Source organism: Lepidochelys kempii, chromosome 12, assembly GCF_965140265.1.
Source record: "Lepidochelys kempii isolate rLepKem1 chromosome 12, rLepKem1.hap2, whole genome shotgun sequence".
NCBI classification, from domain to species: Eukaryota; Metazoa; Chordata; order Testudines; family Cheloniidae; genus Lepidochelys; species Lepidochelys kempii.
This window is the reverse complement of record NC_133267.1, coordinates 7,875,629-7,896,865: the sequence shown is the minus strand read 5'-3', so window position 1 is coordinate 7,896,865 and position 21,237 is coordinate 7,875,629. Positions and strand designations below refer to the sequence as shown.

Sequence of the window (21,237 nt, the reverse complement as noted above, 5' to 3'; positions counted from 1 at the left end):
GCTCCTGACCTTGCTCTTTGAGCTGGGGGATTGGAGACGAGGACGCCATAAAGACCAAGAGTCTGAAATCTGAGCCATTGAAAGGGGTTGTATGAGACGTTTACATTTGTTTTTATTAAAGTCAAGTCAAATCCCCCAGAACGCTGGGGAGAATGATCAGTGTTAAAGATTCAACCCCTTTGTCCTTCTGTGGAAGAGCTGAGAAAGTTCCCTGAGTCTTCCAGAAACTGCTTCAGCAAAACTAGAGTCTTGCTATTCCTGGCATTGCTGAGGTCTGAAACCAGCAGAAGACCTGCCCTTGGCACATACTGAGTTCACACCTGGGCACAAGTCCAGAACAACGTTGCAGTTCCCCTCTCCCCCGCCCAGGCCCGCTGTGCCCTCAGGAAGGGTCAATGACCCTGGGACACAAGACTCAAAAACTGGTGCTGCTCAATGTATTCATTGCAGATGAAATCCACCCCCAGTGTCGAGGGCATGCAGCCTCTGTCTTTCTGGATCTGTGTTTTTTATACCAGGCTTTTGTAATGCTGTGCCCCTGGGTGGGTTGTTGGCAGCAGGGATTAAACCTGGAACTTCTGGTTCTTGCAGCATGAGCCTCTACTACCTGAGCTAAAAGACCCAGCTCTGTTCCAAGGCTTGCCGACCTCTGTAGGTGTCCCAGACGCCCCTAGAGGAGTGGGTGGGGGGTATGGGCTCCCCTCCTCACCCTGGTGCCTCTGCCCTTCCAGCGTCTCACCGCACAGCTCCAGTGGGATGGCTTCACACAACGGTCTGCACATCGCTTCGCTCTGCAGAGGGAGAGTTCTGACTAGCACGCCAGTCATGAGAGCAAGTACAATGCAACCCCATCGTTAGTAAGAATGTGAGCTCCTAGCTAGCCGGTCATTCCAGGAACCCTGCACGACTTTCCTTTTCATTGAATGTTTGCAGTCTTCTCTGACCTTCGTTTCCCTTTGCAGGTCAATGACCGCTAATACCTCCATACCAGAGGCTAGTCACTTTTCCAGCTCAGGATATCTTTACAGAAAAACAATCAGACTAGATTCCCTGCACCACCTTTGACATCAGAACAAAGGAATTCCCCAAAGGAAGTTCTGTCCTATTTACGAACTGCAGCAAGAAAATCCTGACTGATCAAACGGCTCAGGATTCAAAAGGTTAGCACCAGAAGCGTGAGAGCTCTGCCTTTTGGGAAGAGACGTGAAACTGACCCCCTCGTCTCACCAGTAGGCATACTAAATTCTAACCGGGGTAATGACATTGACTCCTGCAGTGTGTCTGGGACACAGCGTCCTTCACTTCACTGCGTGCTACACTGTTGTATGCCAAGTGAAGTTCTATGTGTGTGTGTGTGTGTGTGTTAGACATATGCCATATGGACTTAGATCGCTGGCTTTTGGCACCCAAATCCGAAAACTTTTGGCCTCTGTAACTTGCCCCGAGTCACTGTCCCAGCCAGTTGAATAGAGCTCAGGAGTGCTTGGCTCCCGGACCTGTGCTCAGACCTGTAGATCACCCCTCTGTGTTATTGCTGTGGTTAATCAGAGCTGTTGTGTGAATCCTCCCAACACCGGTCACCGATTATCATCCGCGCTTTACAGATGGGAACACGGAGGCACAAAGAGACGTGCCCAAACCACGCAGCGAGTCGTCGACAGAGCTGGAGTTCGAATTCAGTATCTTATGATGCTCAGATTCAAGGGTTTCGTTCAATCGTCCAGAGAAGGCTGTCTCTATGATGAGTATAAACAAACCGCTTTCCAGAATTAGTGCAACATCTGATGATGAGGGACAGGGGGCACCGGTGGAGGGGAGGCCTTTTGAATCCTGATGGTACCTTTTGAAAAGCGCTTTGGATGGAAGGTGCTACCGGAGGACAAAGCCAGCTCATAACTGTAAAATAAGGATTCTCTCTCTTCTAAGGGCAAACTGTAAAGGGGTGATGGGTAAACCTCTACACTGTCCCCCCTGAATGCTTGTCCATGGGGCTGATCCAGGTCTCAGACCAGCATAAGTCCATTGGCTGCAGTGGTGTTATTCCGGATTTACAGCAATCTTGGGGAAAGAATCAGACCTGTCTAAACCTACTGCCTACTTCGGGCTGAAGGCAGAACAGTGGCTCTGCAAGGGTTAAGGAAGCCATAGGAAGATTAGGAAATGTGTGATGACTTGGATAAGTAAGGGAAGTGGCTCATGTCCTGTCTAGAAAGAGCTCTGTTTGGAATGGGAAAGCAGCTGGTGCTGCAGCAGGGACTTGGTCAGCCAGTCCTTGTGATCTTCCACCTAGAGAACGATGGCCAGGCTCTTCGTGATCTCGCTAGCGCTTATCAGCACGTCAGTGGCTTGTACGTTTGAAGAGTCATCCTTGAACCTCACTGGGATCGTCTGCAGAATGACCAAGCCAGCAGCATTCGTGCGTAAGTCTCTGCTTTATTGGGCTATATTCCCTTCGGGGAAGGCAGGCGGCGGGCAGAGCGGACAGCTACGAGTACATCAGTCCTTCTCCGTCCCTATGTCCCCAGCTAGTTGCATTTATAGTTAAGTCTTTGCAGTCAGCCTGTGGGACCATACTGTTAAGTATCCCATTGAAAGGAGGCGTGCTATGCTGTATCAGACTGCTGGGCCAATGAGGCAGCAGTAGCCTCCCGTGTTAGCCAATGACTGAGGCTTCAGAGTCAATTGTCCAATGCCGTACTTCGGGAGCAAATTCCTTCCTGACCGCTTGGATGACCAATTCATGCCCTGAAGCAACAGATTTACTTGTCATTTTATATCTATACTCACACCATTTAATGACCATTATAAACTTCGCTTTCATAGCTCCAGCTGTTGTTGGGGGTCATGAAATTATCCAGACCCTTTTAAAAAAACCACATCAGCGACAGTCATTGATGTGGGGATGCATGGTCTAGTGGTTAAAGCAGCGGCATGAGAGTCAGGCGACCTGTGTTTGATTCCCAGCTCTGCCACGCACCAAAGGCAAATCACCTAATGGCTCTGTGCTTCGGTTTCTCAGGGGGGGAAACAATGTTTCTCTGCTGCATTAGGGGCTTTTCTAAAGGGGTTTGAGATCCTCCTATGAAAGGTGCTAGTACTTAATTTTAAATACTCCAGCCTTAGTAATGAACGGCGGGGAGGGATAGCTCAGTGGTTTGAGCATTGGCCTGCTAAACCCAGAGTTGTGAGCTCAATCCTTGAGGGGGCCATTTGGGATCTGGGGCAAAAATTGGGGATTGGTCCTGCTTTGAGCAGGGGGTTGGACTAGATGACCTCCTGAGGTCTCTTCCAACCCTGATATTCTGTGATTCTGCAAAGGGGAGAGTGAAAAACTATCAGTCTATTCTTGTTCCCCTGTTCCATAATACAAGCATAAGAAGACAGATGATGAACTTGATGGCTGGTATATTTAGAAGGAAATGATGCTTTATGCCACTTATATTCTGCCTGAGAGACACCATGTGGCTAGAATCTGAAAGGGGATGGATAATGTTATGGCTGTTAATAACATTTTGTAGCTGTGCAGGCCATGATCATGACCCTAGTAATTTCATCTCATTCTCCATGGTATACTGAAATCAACTGCAAGAGTCAAGAGCGATTGTTTATCCTCATGTGCAGAGCTACACACCTGGCTAGGTGCATTAGGCTCTTTGGTTACCTGCCACTGAGGCAGGATCGGATGATCTTGGCCATGCTGTCATGATGGACCAATGGTCTCATCCATTGTGGAAACTCTTCTGCCCTTTTGAGTTGTCTCTGGTGTTTGGGAACGGCCTTAGATCAAAACACTGGAACTCAGTGGTGAGATCTATCGCTCTGAGCTCGGTTGAGCAGACTTGCGCTGTATGAGGATGATCACAGCTCTCGCGAAACTCCCTGCATGATCTGGTCTCATTGTGAAATCTGGGCTGGACGCCCTGTTCCAAAGAACGGATCAGCCATCGGGAGGTGCTGCCCCCTATGACCTTCCCCTGTGCAACACCCTTAAGTCCGTGTTTTACCACGAAGCTAATGGGAGCTTCTCCCTGCTCGGATGGATGCCAGGTGCCAAGCACAAACGTACAGCTTTTAATTCTATTAGCAAGAGGTGCTCATCTGATTTTGAAATGCAACTGCATTGCGTTTTGTCTTGTCCCTTTGTTCCACTTCCAGTGAACCAGCAAACAGCTCAGGTCATTCAAGCAGCATTCAGACATGCAACCTACCCTGATATCAGTGGGGAAAAGTCCTTGGCGTTTCTTGGCAAAGTGACCTATGGGTTAACGAAGTAAGTACGACCGTGCGCTTTCTAAACTCCCTTTTGTACCATGAAATGCAGCAGGCCTATGAATAAGGTCCTGGATGTGCCTGGGAAGAAGGGTTGAAGGGAGATTCAAATTCGCTCAGTCTGAAATCATGGATGGGAGAATGAGGCCCTTTCTGCTCCTTTCCACATGCAAGTATTTCCTGATTAAAATAGAGGCCAGCATAATGTGGCCTCTGCCACTGGATAAGTCACTCACAGCTAGAGATCTAACAACCTACCAAGACTATTTGTGAGCCGCTTCACTTACATTATTGGAAGAGAGTGAAGTGAATGGGGGAAGGTGTCCAAAGGTTCAGGTGACTGAAGTCTCGGGAGGGTGACTGAATTCGTTAGTGATTTACATGCGGCACTGTTTAAACAGCTGTCCAACCCCCACGCAGCGTCCCCTGCCTGCAGAGCTGCATGTAGCAGTTCAGTGTCTGCACCAGGGACTTTGAGAACAGATGGGTTTCGGAGCACTGCCCACATCCCCAGACTCTGAGTCATGCAGTTCACATGAGAATCTGAACTTTCCCAAAGTACGTTGGGCCAGGGCTTCTGATCTGGGCCCATCTCTAGTAGTTAACGGTTGCCCACCTAAATGTCCTCTGCTGTTTGAATTGGTGCAGTATTTTTTGCTACGCGATGGTGCGGTGTTTCTGTGCGCTCTGTCAAACAGCTGCTGCAGAGGGAGCTCCTTTCGTAGCGCTGCGTCCTTGGGTGGGTTGCAGGCGGGGGGATTGCCCCTGCCACCTCTGTGTCTTAAAGCATGGGCCTTTAAAGGTACAGCTACACAGCAAGCAAGCATCAAAAAACAAACAAAACCCACCCACAGCAGCAAGTCTCAGAGTGTGGGTCAACCGATTCGGGCTCACGCTGCAGGGCTGAAAAATAACTGTGTAGACATTCAGGCTTGGGCTGGAGCCAGGGCTCTGAAACCTGGCAGGGATCTCAGGTTCAGGCCCTCGCTTGAACATCTACACTGCTGTTTTCAGCCCCAAGCTGGAGGCAGTTGACCTGGGCTCTGAGATGCATGGCTGCGGCAGGGTGTGTGTGTGTGTGTGTGTGTGTTTTTTTGCTGCGTAGGGCTGGCTGACTGAGCTAAATGAGTCAGCTGGATCAGCCAACAGTGTTTCAGGCTTATCAATCTCTAAATGTGACCCACCAGCCACCGCCAGAGGGTGCCAGAGGGCCACCCATGGGCACCGGTGACGCATTTCAGGGGTGGATAAAGCAACTTCTACTTATAGTGAGGTGTTGAGTGTGTAACCACTCTGGCATGAAAGATGCTGTATTCTATGCTATTCTTATTATTATTGATCATTTATACAATCCAGCAAAAGCAACTGTAAGAATACAAGACTATATTATTATTTATTACTCACACAACCAAGAAGAAATGCAATGCTACAAAACAACTTTATATCGTGTCTCTCCTAGAAATTGTCCCAGAGAATGTACGGAGTTAAGTACAATTACAAGGTTAGCAAGAAACAATAACCGAGAGAGGGCCAATGGAGAAAAGAGATGCATTCAGGTCACGCCGGGCATTCTGAATGTATCCACCCTTTTCATTTTCTTCTTTAGCATACAGATCAACGACTTGTCCATAGAAAACAGTGAGGTAGATTTTAAGGAAGATGATGCCATAGACATTGCAATTCAGAACGTGACAGCATCCTTCAAAGGGACCCTGAGTTATGGCTACACCGGTGCTTGGTTGTAAGTATGTAGGAACACAGGAACTGCCAGATTGGATCAAACCCAGGTCCATTTAATTCAGTAGCATGTCTCTGCCAGAAGTAAGAAACCCACAATGGACAGATGTGGGGTAATCTGCCCCCACATGCTGGTCTCTCATAGTTAGTGATTGTGCTTCAGAATTTAATATCTCTTCCAACATTATTATTATTTATCATTTTTCATTGTAACTGGATATTCTTGACATCCAGATAAATCTCCAATCCCTTTTGGAATTGTGCTAAATTTTAGCCCCCAAAAGTTTCCTGTGGCAGTGAGTTCCACCATCTAATTATGTGTAATGTGCAAAAGTATTTCCTTCTGCTAGTTTTGAATGTCCCCTTGATCTTGTGTTATGAGACAAGAAGAACAAAAATCCCGAATCTACTTTTTCTGTCCCACTCATTATTGTATAGACATGTGCCCTGTCCCCTTTGTCTCCTCTCTAAGGTAAACAATCCCAGACTTTTCCTAAAGGATTCTCAAAACAATCTGTATCCATTTAATCCTGCTTGGCAATGAGATCAAGCAGGTGGAGGGAGGGTGGGGGAGGTGAGAGAGCTTCACAGACAAGGAGGGGCCCGGTCTGAGCTCTGAATAGTGCATCAGTGACCACATCTATTCTTGATGTGACATCAGCTAGCAACTCACAGTGCAAAGGAACCCAGGGAGTGAATACAAGGGAAGGATGCACATTCTGGGTTATGGGTTTTTTTAAACAATTTCTTGCCCTCTTTATTAAGGGGGAAATGGCTAATGAACACAGAAATGGGGCTAGTCATACATAATCCATCTAATGTCTTCAAGGTGTTTAGAAGGCACCTATTGCCATTGGGGTCTATGTGCCAGACTTCTATTTCTAGGACTGATACGGCTGCTGAGTGTTTTCCATTCTCTTACAGTGTGAAACTCACCCACTCCATTGATTTTGAAATTGAATCCTCAATTGATCTCCAGATCAACGCTAAACTGAGTAAGTAGCCTGGAATACAGCATCCTTAGCAACAGCTGGATTAACTTCACTGAGCCCAGGGCACCGTGCGTAACCTCTCCTGCCATGCAGTACGAGGAGGTTTTGCGGTGAGACGCTTATAATGGCCCTTTTGTTGCTTATCTCTGTTAGAATAGCAGCGAGTGGCCCCACCCGAGATCGAGGCCCCATTGCATTGGGTGCTTTACAGACACGCGGCGAGAGGCTGACAATCTAACTAGGCAAGTCAGGCACAACGTAGGAGAAAGGAACCCCGTTTTACAGAGGGGGAACTGAGGTCCAGAGAGATTAAAGGGACAGGTTCTCCGCTGGTGTAAATTGTTGCGATGGAGCGACATGGATTTACATTGGTGGACAGCTGAGAATAGCGCTGGATCTCTTGAGGCCATGCCCGGTGCTCTAGCCACAGACCAGCCCTCTTCTCTATTTTGCAGTTTAGGATAACAAAAAACCCACAAACCCATGCATGCATCCGATGAAGTGGGTTTTAGCTCACGAAAGCTTATGCCCAAATAAATGTGTTAGTCTCGAAGGTGCCACAAGGACTCCTCGTTGTTTTTGCTGATCCAGACTAGCACGGGGGCTGCTGCTTGGAAACAAACCCATGGGTGAGTTGCACAAAGTTGCGTCAGCTGGGGTTTTTGATCCGGGGAAGCGAAACTTCACAAGAGCCACCTTCATTTTCAGTTAGCTCCTGTTCTGTAGCCAGTTTCTGAGTGCCGTGTAATAAATCAAGTGACTTACTTTATGGAAAATGAGTCAATGGCTTATCCCAGGCTGGGCGTTAGATTCCTTGCTGGCTTCCACATTCTCTCACCATTAGGCCATACTGAACCACCTGGAGGGGGTTGGGTTATTTCTTTGGTTTAAGACACCACTTCGCTGCTCCAAAGAGCCTCGGGTGCAATAACAGCGTGAGGCACGTGACAACAGTGTGTCATATTTGCAGAGCCCTGCACAAATGTTAAGCCGATTATCCCTTGCAACACGTCATTTATGAACAGGAAAAGCAAGGCAGAGCGAGGCGAAGGGAACTTGACCAAGGTATTGCAGCTAGTCCGTGCAGAACTAGAACCCAGAAGTTCGTGGTGAAACTTCCTACCAGTCGTCTGTCTCATCAGATGAATGACAGGGGCTTTTTGCATGCAGTTGTTTGCAAGCTACCTGCAATGTAGCCAGCGTTGCTGAGTGCACGGAATGATTTGCAGACCTTTTCCCCACAGTTCAGTGGTTTGGACTGGGAGGCTGCGGGAAGAAGTGTGTTTAAAAATCGCTTTCTGTGAAGAAAACGTCTGGTGGAGGAAACACCTCTTTTGGTTGTGGTGGGGGTCACCATAATATGGGAGTCGCTTTAAAGTCAAAGATGAGCGAGATCCTGGCAGGAAGGGCCAGAGTAGTTGATATTTGCTAGTCCTCTTGGAGAGGAAGCCAGGCGCTCCTGCTCTCAAAACGCTGCCTGGCAATGGGCAAGCGTTCACCCCACAGTACAGAGGGGCAAACAGAGGCCCAGAGAAATGAAGTGACTTTGCCCGCATCACAGAACGAGTTAGTGGGCAGAGTTGAGACACGGGTAACATTTTCAAAAGCATCCAAGTGACTTAGGAGCCTAAGTCCCGTTGACTGTTAATAACACTTCGGGGATCTCTGCTGTGTGAGGCCTACGGCAGTGTAGCCACTTGCTCTGGTGATGGGAGGGGTTCTCCTGCTGTTAATCCACCTGCTGGAGAAGCAGTAGCTTGGCTGACAGAAGAATTCTTCTGCGGATCTCTCAGCGTCTACGCCAGGGCTTCGATCGGCTTAACTACGTCTCTCAGGGGCGTGGACTTTTCACACACTTGAGCAACGTAGCGAGGTCAACCCACGTTTTAGGTGTAGAGCAGACCTCAGACTCCTAAGTGCCTTTGTTCCCTTTCCGATCCATGTTTGGTTTTTGTGTTCTGCAGTGTGTGCAAAGGGCCGGGTGGCGGCCGATACCTCGGATTGCTACCTGACGTTCTATAAACTGACGCTCCATCTCCAGGGAGACAAACAGTGAGTTCCCTCTTCAAGCAATGCATCGTTGTGCACATGGCAGCTTGCACGGCCCATCGCGACCGTCCCCACGGGCTTTCGATCCCATTGGGCACCCCCCCACATTTCTGTAACGATATTTCTTCTCCGCAGGCCAGGGTGGCTAAAACAGCTCTTCACAGACTTCATCTCCTTTACCTTGAAGCTTGTTCTAAAAGGCCAGGTAAGAAACACAAACGACTAGATGACAGAAAAGCAAAGGCTGTGTCTTATGTCCACAAAGTGCCATATAAGCCTCTAACATTGGTACATAATAATAATGAAGGGCCTGATCCTGCAAAGATGTAGCCACCTACTTAACTTTATGCACCATGAGGAGTCCCAGTGATACTTAGAGGCTGGTCTAGTGGCTAAGTGGAATACTCTGGACCGGCGCTGCCAGGAATAGGTTTGATTCCCAATTCTAGACCCTGGTATCCCGGGACAGCAGGGTTTTGGCAACAAGCTGACAGGCATGGAGCATCCTGCCTTGCTTAGCAGCAACCTCTTTGTGCTGGTATCCAAAGAGAGGGTAACGTCAGACACTTGAGGGTCACATTTAAAAAGCAGGAGGCTGATTTTAGTCTCCCAGCAGTGTAAATCAGAAGTGACTCCAGTGCAAAACTGGCATGAGTGAGATCACACCGAGGCCTCGGGGGCTGCAAGACTTGGATTTAGACACATGGCAACACCAGGGGGAGTTTTTTTGGCCCACACCGATACATTCAATATTTTCCCCTTGTAGGTGTGTAAAGAAATTAACCTCCTGGCTCAGCTGCTGGCAGATTTTATACAGGACAGAGCAGGTAAGTGTTCTGCCCATTTTCTCTTCTCTGTCTTCCTCCTTTCTTAGACACAATCTGCTAAGGCTGAGCTAGACCCGACGGAGACAATGACCCTGTCCCTGCGAAACGGGGATCGAGACATGGCCGTGGGAGGGGAAGCAGCACCAAAACGGCACTAATTGGAATTCCTCCCCTGTGTGGTGGGGGGCTTGGGGAAAGAAACGACGCAGGCTGGAGACGGAGGGTCCATGTACCCTGCAGTTATGGGGTGGGACTTCCACTCGTGTGGGGTGGATCTTCTCAAGTGAGCTTTTATCTAGCTAGGGCTCCAGTGTGGGTTGTGCAAGCCAGCCCTGGCCCCTGGGTAACTCCTCAGGGCTAGTCTACACTTGGAATGCTACAGAGGTGCTGTGGCATTTAGGTTTAGACACTTACTACAAGGACAGGAGAGCTTCTCCCCTCGCTGTACTTAATCCACCTCCCTGAGAGCTGGTAGCTGAGTCGATGGAGGAATGATCCCCCCGACCTGGCGTTGTGTATGTCACGGCTTAACTGTGTTGCTCGGGGGGTGTGTGGATTTTTCACCCCCCCGAGCGATGTAGCTGAGTTGACCTCGCGTCTGAGTGTAGACCTGGCCTCGGGCAGGTAGTACCCGAGTTTGCTAGATCAAAGCGAACTTGGGCACGTCTATATGGGCTGCAGTCACACCCGGTGGTTTCAGAGTCGACCTGCTCTGAGTTAAAACAGGAGGAGAGAGTGATTGTTGTGCAGGTTCCAAAGAGACGCTCAAGTCCATCGGGTACGTAAGATTGCATTAGAAGTGCCTGTGTAACACCAACAGACCTCGGTTGTCAGCAGGCAGGATCGAACCGAGGACCTCAGGAGCTGAGTGCGTGAGCCTCTACCCCATGAGCTGAAAGCCAGCTGGCTGTTAGCTAAGGCTGTAGAGCAGACTCATTTGATCTCTCTCTTTAAGTGGTCTCAGTACCACTAGATGGGGCAGAACGCCACACCCAGGAGGTGTGTGAGTTACACCTGCGTGAGACTTGAGGCTGGATTTTTCTAAAGCCTGTAAATGACTTCAGAGCACAAACCCCAGTGGAAGTCAGTAAGGCTCGTTAACCTACGTCACTTACCCAGAAGTGACCTCTCAGACTGCCGGCAGAAGGGCAAACTGCTCCAGGCTGTCTGGTGCTTGGAGATCCCATGAACCTGGGCCCAGCAGGAGCCTCTCTTCCGTTGTCCCTGTTTCCACACGACGGGCCTCAGGCCAACGACACGGTTCTTTAAGAACCAGGATTTGCCCAGCAGACCTTGCTCCTCTTTTCACCAGGGCCGTTTTGCATGAGAAAAGACAGGTTCTCACATGGGTGAATAGGACAGTGGGTCACGTGTGGAGACAAACAGGACTGGTGCCTCTGAAACAAACTCCAGCTTTTGACGGGGTGGGAAACCTGTCTGGAAACACACCAGAGCGTGATTTTTGTGCGTGGGGGGTCAAATGAAAGAAGTCAGGGCGTCGTGAATCAATGATTCGCTGAATGTGAGGTGCCAATGTTTGGTGCCAATGTTGTCAATAGTGTGATTCTTTTCACTCCGTTCTACTAGCCAGTCCTATTACGGGGCCACTTTCGTGCTGCCTCAGATACTGGACCAGGTCCTGCCCCATGGACTTGCTACGTTTTCTTTCAACTGCCAACGTTGCCGTTAAACGCTGGCATTTACGCCATGAGAGCAGCTCTGGAACGGCATCAGCAAAGCCATTAGGACCAGCGAACAGCTGTCTGTACACTGAACTGATGGCGTGTGCGTAGGCATCCCCATCAGAACGTTCCCCCGAGGCCGCCCTTGCTTGAAATCCCTTCTGGGGTTCTGGCACCTGAAAGCACCTTAGACATTTGTCCTTCTGAGAACCAAACAGAAATTGACAAACGAAATGTTCATTGCAGCCATTGAAAACCACATCCCAGTTTGCCGAGGGCTTCTCCCTTAAGATTCATAGATTCATAGATTCATAGATATTTAGGTCAGAAGGGACCATTATGATCATCTAGTCTGACCTCCTGCACAATGCAGGCCACAGAATTTCACCCACCACTCCTAAAAAAGACCTCACACCTATATCTGTGCTATTGAAGTCCTCAAATTGTAGTTTGAAGACCTCAAGGAGCAGAGAATCCTCCAGCAAGTGACCCGTGCCCCATGCTACAGAGGAAGGCGAAAAACCTCCAGGGCCTTCCAATCTGCCCTGGAGGAAAATTCCTTCCCGACCCCAAATATGGCGATCAGCTAAACCCTGAGCATATGGGCAAGATTCATCAGCCAGATACTACAGAAAATTCTTTCCCGGGTAATGAAATATTGACCCCAGTTCTGTGCAGGTTTAAAAGCTTTAGGTGCCATCCTGTAGGAAAATATTTGCCAACGGGGAAAAAATACTTGATAGAACTTGTGCTCCTAAGTCATGTAAAATGTGCTTGAAAATCCCACCCTTCCTGGTTGGCCTACGTGCTCAGACACCACAGGGATGGATAAATAATATTTATTAGATTAGTTAGATAGCAAGTGATCTTAAACTAATGCATGAGGCCTGAGAGACTGAAGCCATTCATGTCCATCTAGCTAAGGTTTTTCTATGGCACCCATCACTTTGGAATGCAAGGATTGAGAATTATTAGCTCTGTTTTAGAGGTGGGGAAACTGAGGCACAGAAGGACCATGGCAGAGATAGTAATAGAATCCAGGTGTCCTGACTCCTAGTACTGTGCTATGTTATCTTCCGATAGTCTGCAGGAGTCAACCTGTTAGTCTTAAAAATGGACTTCATAAATTCTGGCCTCAATCATGTGAAATTGCACAGTTGGTAAAATGAGTGGTTTTTATTTTTTTCTGCAGCAAATTTCCTCCAGGATGGGGCTATAGGAGTAGATATTTCACTGGCATCGTTTCCAGTAATAAAGGCAAACTACATGGAATCGCATCATAAGGTAAAGTAATTTGTGGGGGAGGGGGGCAAATGAGGGACGGGGCATTTCAGACTAATTTCTTCCCAGTTCTCTTCTCTGTCCCACTCCTGGAGTGGAGATGGCTAGAAGGCAGAGATGTCTAACAGTTAGAGCAAGGGCTAAGGAAGGAAGACTCCAGAGTTCTCCTGCTGGTTCTGCTTCTGATTCATTATATAATTGAAGTCACTTAATGACTCTTTGCCTCAGTTTCCCTACCTATGAAATAGGGATAATAAATCCCTACTTCCCAGGGTGCAGTGAGTTGTAAGGCACCCAGATTAAAGGTGTTCTAGAAGGGCAGAGTATTCGTTTTTCTGGGACTAGTCTTCCGGGCCCCCCAGCCAGCACCACCTTAATTGATCTCTTGACGACTCCCCCAGTGTGCAGGTGAATCTATCCCGCCTCCCACATAGGATGGCTAGCTTGTCACAAGGGGGTGTGGCTGAAGCATTACTGGGCTCTCGCCGTCCCTACCTGGCATAACAGTCCCTTGTGGCTTCAACCAGCTGCTGTGATTTAGAATGGTCCTTGAGCTGCTCTCATCTATGCTGGGGATGGGGCCAGCATAGACTCATCCCTAAAATCAGGAAGCTGCAACTGGCTTCTTTGCTCCACCATTCCTCTTTGGGATTAGATATCCATGCTGGCTACACCCTGCACATATTGGGGGTAGCTGATTATTTTGCCCAGGCTGTATAGTGCCCCATCTTCCATCTGTGTCTGCTTAGCTTATCCTGTCAGGCTTTAATAAACACAACTAGCCCTTTGTATGACGTGTCCAGGTGAGGACAGCTGGTTAATTGGTGGTCACCAGCAATGCATTCTCTTTCCTTTTAAGGGTCTGCTTTTGTACAAGAACTATTCAGTCGTCTTCAGTGATTCCATGTTTGCTCCATCTCTGCTCTCCGAGTCCAGGATGCTATATTTCTGGTTTTCAGACCAGGTCCTGAACTCTCTGGCCTTGGCAGCTTTCCTGGATGAACGTCTGGTGTTAACGATCACAGGGGAAGAGTTAAGGGTAACTATTACAGGGTTATTTTAACTTTTTCTCTCACTCAAATAGTATTTTGCAGCCCTTTCCCCCCACCTTACTTTGGGGAGAAGGTAAAAATTCTCAGAGCATTCATTTGCTGTGCAATCTGGTTCCAAAAGAAGAAGGGAACCTACAGTGAGATACAGCCTACAGTGCGATCATAGTCAGAAAAGTGGTACCTTCTTAGACGTCCATACCTGCTCCCTGTGTGTTGGTTGATGAGTCCTATCTACTAATCCCCTGCAGACCCCAAAGAGCTATGGGAAAGCAAAATGGATTCTATTTTGTTTCATGGTAACAATACACTCCTCTTATTTTCTGGATTGCGGAATCTTTGCCATGAGTCCAGCTGGATTTTCAGATCCTGGGGTTAAGTCTATAGTGCAGTTATAACACTGGTCCTATGGGAGGGTTGTCAGCAGTGGGGATTGAAAGTGAGAACTCAGGATCTGAACTCCTGAGCTAAAAGTCTCAGCTGTTAAGCAAGGCTGTATCAGCAGCATCTGCCACTGGCTGTGTGCGACAGAGTGGGTTACGCTGGCAGATAGAAAATTAATCTTTCGACTTGTAAACTAAGCAAAATGTGCGGTGGGATCATTGGGAGAAAAGGAAATCTGCAACCTCACAGTGTCTTACACGGAGTCACTTTACTGGCTATAACCACATCTTAAGACAGAAAAAAGAAATCCTCAGAAAACAAAACGCTGTGGGTCTTGTTTTCCCAGCATAGTGCAGAAGAGAAGGTGTTACAAGACCCGAAATACCAGCTTGCACCACGCTTAGTTCTGAGTAGACAAGAGCACTTGGTTTATTGCAGCTTAGACTTGGTACTGGGTTTGGGCTCTGCTTAGGGGAATGACTGTGATGAAGAGGGAAAATCCAGTGGGTGAAACCTGCAGCGGCCGGAGTGAAAAAGCACAGACAAAGAGACAGGGGTAGGAGAAGAAGCTGACGGAACAATTTGCTGATGTGGGGAACAATGTATTGTAATTTATCCTACTTTTAATGAGAGCAAAACCAGAGCCTGGTTCAGTGGTAGCAAAGATCTCCAGCCACACATTGTTCCTGTGATTGGTTGGTTCAAGATAGACCATTGCCCTGTGGTCTCCAGGGGCTGCCCTTCCTGTTACATATTAATTCAGCCGCATTTTAGAATTCCTTGGGAGTTGCCTTCAACCTACGGGTATTCTTTGGTCCCCCCGCCCCCAGTTCTGGTGACACGTTGGGAACACATTGTGCTCAAGCCAACTCATAATTTCATTGTTGTTGTTCCTTGAAGGAGATGTTTGAAATGGAAGACACGGAGGCTCACCAAGGGATTGTGCAAGAGGTAACCATGGAGCTGGTTCAGAGCTAACTTTATGGACCATGGCACTGTTGTTTATTCACTTTACTGTTTTATATTCCATTAAAAGAAAAACATAAGGAACGCCCTTCCTGAGCTGGAAGGCGATGACCCAGCTGAAGGTCAACGTCTGCCCTGTCCAATTGGACTCAAAAAGTCTAGTACAGAACACAGAGGTCCTGATTCTCCCTTGCCACACGGAACCACTGGGAGGGGAGGGGGGAACAGGCTGGAACAGGTTGGGGCTGGGTGATTTGCTACTATGCAGCATCTTGGTTTCTTCCCCCTCCCCACCATCTCTGGGATGCTGGGGGAAAGGGATGCAGAGGCTACTTCGCCCCTTGGGCTGGAAGAGCAGCTGTAGAGCTGGTAGGGAGGGAGTGGATTTCTCCAACCCCCATCCCTGCGTCGTTCCTCCAGGGTCCCAACTGAATTACTGGGGGTGGGGGTAGCACTGAGAAGAACCTGGGGCTATAAGGGTTACAGTGTGTTGCATGTTTCGCATAACTTAAGAAATCAAGTACCATGTCCCGAAGAAAAGCCTTGAGCACTTAGTCCGTATCCTGTCCCCCTTGTGCCCTGCAGATTTTTCAAGGCACTTCTTATAATGACTCGCTGGCTAAGGTCTGGAGTCTCACCCCTCCCCAGATCACCCTCCAGCCTGAAGGGACCATTGTGAGGTCATCGGTTGCCGTGGAACTCACCCTTTTCTCCCAAGGAGCAGAGCCCACAGTGGTGTTCTATTCTGAGAAGGTCAGTTTCTTATTCAGTTAATCGAGGTTGCAAACTCCTTGGGGCAGGGACCATGTCTCACTCTAGGCTCTGTATTGCATCACAAATACTCTTAGTGCTCCACCAATCAAACCGATAATAGCTTTAACGTTCGGTCATTACGTTGACATTGTTTGGAAAGGAAATGCGTGCTGGGGGGTGCAGACAAATAGCAATCTGAAGTTGTTAGTTTCTCCCCCCCATTCTCTCTGAGGCTTGGGGTTTGTCCTCACCAGCCAGTATAGCTTGGGTGTTCCTTGACCCCCATCCACACATGTAAACCTGGACCATGACATTATTTCTAGAGAGTCCTGTGGGAAAAGTGTTCAGTAGTGCGTTATATTAATGCTGACTCTGTGGGCCGTACACATCTCTGGTCTGGAATTCCATTGGCTTTATCAGAGCTACAGTAGAGCCCAGTGCATGTGCGGATGGGACTGTAAGGGTTTGGTCAGTGCTGTGTGCCTACCCATAAGTACAGGCGGAATAAATAACGCTTGTTAGACACGTACCTCACTGATCAAATCACAGAGTTTCCATTCCCAGAGCTCCTCGTAACGAGGGACTCAACAGGATTTTACCATGCTGAACTGGCAAAAGGGAATGATCTTGATTTTCTTCCTCCAAATGAATCTGGTGATGAAGCCAGACAGACCATGTGACTGTCTCTTTCTCTTCACAGGAAGTCACTGTCACAATCCAGTCTGCGTATGTAGAAAAGAAACTGGTTTTGCATCTCGCTGACTCTGTGTAGGTACTGGTGTCTCTTGTGCATTGCCACCGGTCTCTTACCTCGCCTGTGCTAGCTGCAAGGAAAAAAGGCCTTTTCAGATGCTTCTCACTGACTTTATCTTTTCTTGGTTAATATTTTCCTACAGGATAGAGCCTAAAGTTTTTAAATGTGCTTTGGAGAGAGCTGGGGTAAGTAGAGCATTTAATCTCCAGGGAAGACGACTTGCTAACTCAGGGGTCATTATAGATCTCTGCAGTTGCCCCTGTTTTCTGTTTGATTTTCAGGATGACAAATCTCTAAGCCACTTCCTGCAGAGAATCATCTCCGTTGCGGGAATCCCAGAAGTGATTTCAAGTGAGTTTATGCTCTGGAGAAAATTCTGGCAGAACGTGCGCTGTCAGTTCTGTTCTCGAACAGCCGTTTGAAGTGGCTGCATGTTGTTTCTAATTGTTCCATGGTTGCTGTTCAGAACTGAGTTGTTTTCCATGGAAAATTTTGACTTTTTGGTGAAAAATCAAAATTTGAAATACTTTGATTTGGAAGTGCAGTGTGGGAGTTGTCGTTTGGGTGCTTCCTCTATAGATCAGGCTCCCTGGTTGGATTACACTGACCATGCTGCGCCCTTTCTCTTCTTGGTGCGGAGAAGTGGTGCACCATGGGAGCCCCTGGCTGTAGTGCATCATGGGAGATGCTCTCAACCCTCTTAAAAAGAAAAGGAGGACTTGTGGCACCTTAGAGACTAACCAATTGATTTGAGCATAAGCTTTCGTGAGCTACAGCTCACTTCATTGGATACATTCAGTGGAAAATACAGTGGGGAGATTTATATACACACAGAACATGAAAGAATGGGTTTCAGAATAACAGCCGTGTTAGTCTGTATTCGCAAAAAGAAAAGGAGGACTTGTGGCACCTTAGAGACTAACCAATTGATTTGAGCATAAGCTTTCGTGAGCTACAGCTCACTTCATCGGATGCATACATGCATAATTCCAATTCAGCAGTCTCTCATTGGAGTCTGTTTTTGAAGTCTTTTTGTTCTAATATTGCGATCTTTAGGTCTGATATCGAGTGACCAGAGAGATTGAAGTGTTCTCCGATGTAATATAACATTCATAAACCAGTCGGAGAACACTTCAATCTCTCTGGTCACTCGATTTCAGACCTAAAGGTCACAATATTAGAACAAAAAGACTTCAAAAACAGACTCCAACGAGAGACTGCTGAATTGGAATTAATTTGCAAACTGGATACAATTAACTCAGGCTTGAATAGAGACTGGGAGTGGATGGATCATTACACAAAGTAAAACTATTTCCCCATGTTTATTTCCCCCACCCCCCACTGCTTCTCGGACATTCCTGTTAACTGCTGGAAATGGCCCACCTTGATTATCACTACACAAGGTTTTCTTCCCCCCCACTCTCCTGCTGGTAATAGCTCATCTTAAGTGATCACTCTCGTTGCAGTGTGTATGATAACACCTATTTTTTCATGTTCTGTCTGTATATAAATCTCCCCACTGTATTGTCCACTGAATGCATCCGATGAAGTGAGCTGTAGCTCACGAAAGCTTATGCTCAAATAAATTGGTTAGTCTCTAAGGTGCCACAAGTACTCCTTTTCTTTTTGCGAATACAGACTAACACGGCTGCTACTCTGAAACCTAAACCCCGTTAGTCTCTTTGGAAAATCTTCCATCTAATCACAGTGTACCAAGTACATGGGGCAGTACCTGGTACAGTATCTGAGGCAGCACTAACGTGGTTAAATAATAATAAAGTGGCCAGTAAAGTGGTGTGAAAAAAGTCTCATCATTGGCAAACTTGGCACAAAACTGAGTTTCCCTTAGATTCAGTGTATCACTGATTGATTTATGATGTACTTTTATCAGACTCATGAAAAAAATCACACTCTGGTGTGTTTCATTTGTTCATGTTTTCCAGCATGTTAAAAGCTCCTTGGTGTGTGTGTGTGTTTCGAAGGCACAAACTAATGTTCATCCCCATGTGGGATCCACATTCCTATTCATCAAGATGAAAAACTGTCTTCCCTGTGCAAAGTGACCCTTGTGAAAAGAGGATCAAGGCCTAGTGCACAAATGTTGGCGCTTAAAAGCAATGGCATTGTGGAAACGGGCCCATTGTGTGAAAATAGGGACAACTGAAGTTCACGTGATCTCAGAGGTATCACACCCAGCCTGGGAAGTTTGCCCTTCTACTATGCAGTCAAACCGTCTCACTAAATGTGTTTATTGTCGAGGGAATAGCAAACCACCGTTAATGGACTTATAACGGGATGGTTTTATTGCTTTCGTAGGGATTGAGCCAGCTTTAACTTCTCTGATGAACAGCAAAGGACTCAATCTATTTGAAATTAAAAATCCTGAGATCATCACAAAGGAGGTAAGTAAATTTACATCCACTTCTATGTACAGAGCACGGCAAGCTTTTTGTAAGTGTGGTGTGAGCTAGTATAACTGGTCTCTCTCTTTCTTTATAGGGATACCTAATTATACAGCTGGACTTTGGCTTCCCACATCATTTGCTTGTAGATTTTCTTAAGAAAACATTATAGAAGGAATCCATTCAGAAAGGAGTGCTGGAATTGACTGTACAAATAGAAAGAATGCATGTGACCCAATAAAATTATGTCCTTTTTTGGGGTCAACTTCCCTATAACCCAGCCATTAAAAGTGATATTGTTGCTTTAAAAGTCTTAGGTGATTTTCTGTGCATATGAAAGTGAACAGCTAAGTCAGTGGGTTTGGATCAGGCCCTACTACCTAGTGCCGGGCCCAGTGAAGGATTTAACTGGTCCATTTTCATCCCTGTTGATGTATCTTAGACATGCAGCGTTTTATTGTGCTAGTCCCAGGCTTCTTCTAGCCACCAGTCATATCAAAGGGTGTAGTGTGGTGATATTGACAAACCTGAGAGATGAGACCACCAGACTTGCTTAACTTCCCGGAGAGTAACGTCAGAAGCAGTAATGCCGAAATGTCTAGGCATGGTATTTGTACCAGTAAGTTGGATATGACTTTGAAGTGTAATATGGCAGTCTCAATGACTGATGCTTATATAGAGGCATCACATTCTGGGACATGAGATGATGGGTATAGTCCCTTGCTACACCGTTTGCAACTGGTACAGTGTGTTCAGTTATAGCCATCTCAGTAACAGAGGGATGGTGATGCCAGTGGTGCAAGTTTACAAGCAGCAAAAAGAAGAGACTAGAAAGAGCACAAGGAAAGAGCACAAGATACGAATAGATGGACCCCCCAGAACCATGCATTCTTTTGTATGCTCCTGCAGTGCAATGACATTTTGGTGCCGTTCAATCTCTTTTTTATTTTCTTTTGTACCAATTATATCTTCTTTCCAGCTATTGTGTTTCTATGAAGCTTTCAATATGGGGGAAAAAAGCTCAAAAGCAAAACAGGAGGAACAAATACTAAAATGCAATGCCAAGAATCACAGGGTTATCACAATAATAAAAATAGGAGATTGGAACTCTCTCCTATTGCACGAAATCATATTAAAATCAGGGTTTCTCCAAGAAGTTTGAGACCCCTTCCCTCCCCCCACTAGGGGTCATGAAATGTGAGGTTCCATTTCTGCTTCTGGTGGTATGCTTTCATATTTATGTGGCAAACCCATGTGGAGAGGCCATGTGGTCTAGTGGCTAGCGCAAGAGACTGGGCACTGGCTGGCCTGGGTTCTGCACCCAGTTCAGCTATGGGCTTGTTTGAGTGTGAGCAAGTCACGTCATAGCTCTGTGCCTCAGTTTCCCCATTTGTTGAATCGGGGATTTCTTGAACTCACAGGAGGGGGTTTGAAACTTCACTATCTGCTGCTGAGATGGTCCAAGGAAAGGTGCTATTGAGATAACTCAGCAAGTTCAGAGACGCCAGGTGGTTTTAGTCAGACAATCGCTGGGACTCCTCTTTAGTCACCGCAACGGGGGATTGGGTGAGCTTCTTCCCAGGCAGCCATGTGGACAGGAAATAGCCCTCTCTGAGGCCTTGCTCGTGCTGAGAGAATCCTGCTAGTTCTCACTGGGGTGTTTGTATATTTGAAATAGCTCCTGTAGCACAGACCCAAAGTCATCCCTTTCGCAGCCAGCAGCAAACACTGTGGACATGAAATAACGCCCCCCCCCCCCCCCCCCCCGTGGTTGTGGCTGGGATCCCAGGACTCTCTTTCTCTTTCTCTCTCACCTTGACACAAAAACTGCAAGGCAGTGCCAGGGACTTCCCAGCATGGTCAGAAACAATGTTCATGGTACCAGCCTAAACAGCAGTGGGCTGGTTTCAACCTCCGATTACCTCCCCCTCCCTGCGGCTGGCCACCCCCACTCTGCAAGCACACCACGCTCTGCCACTTCCTGCTGCTCGGGGGCGGGCTCGCCCCGCTGATGGGCCAGGCGATAGGGGCACTGCTGGGTTTGGCTGGGCTAGCTCAAGCAAAGGTAACGAGGCTGTGCCTACATAAACCG

The 21,237-nt window shown here is 47.5% G+C and overlaps 1 protein-coding gene across 1 annotated transcript; it reads left to right on the top strand.

The window, feature by feature from the left end:
- Positions 1–2,203: 2,203 nt before the first annotated feature.
- On the top strand, positions 2,204–20,095 carry CETP (cholesteryl ester transfer protein). The gene is made up of 16 exons (XM_073307455.1): positions 2,204–2,420; positions 4,156–4,270; positions 5,876–6,010; positions 6,931–7,001; positions 8,963–9,050; positions 9,183–9,252; positions 9,814–9,874; positions 12,749–12,840; positions 13,697–13,876; positions 15,171–15,221; positions 15,822–15,989; positions 16,690–16,757; positions 16,886–16,928; positions 17,025–17,094; positions 19,060–19,145; positions 19,243–20,095. The coding sequence occupies exons 1-16, from the start codon at positions 2,297–2,299 to the stop codon at positions 19,315–19,317; spliced, it is 1,497 nt and encodes a 498-aa protein (XP_073163556.1). The 5' UTR covers positions 2,204–2,296; the 3' UTR covers positions 19,318–20,095.
- The last annotated feature ends 1,142 nt before the right edge of the window (positions 20,096–21,237 follow it).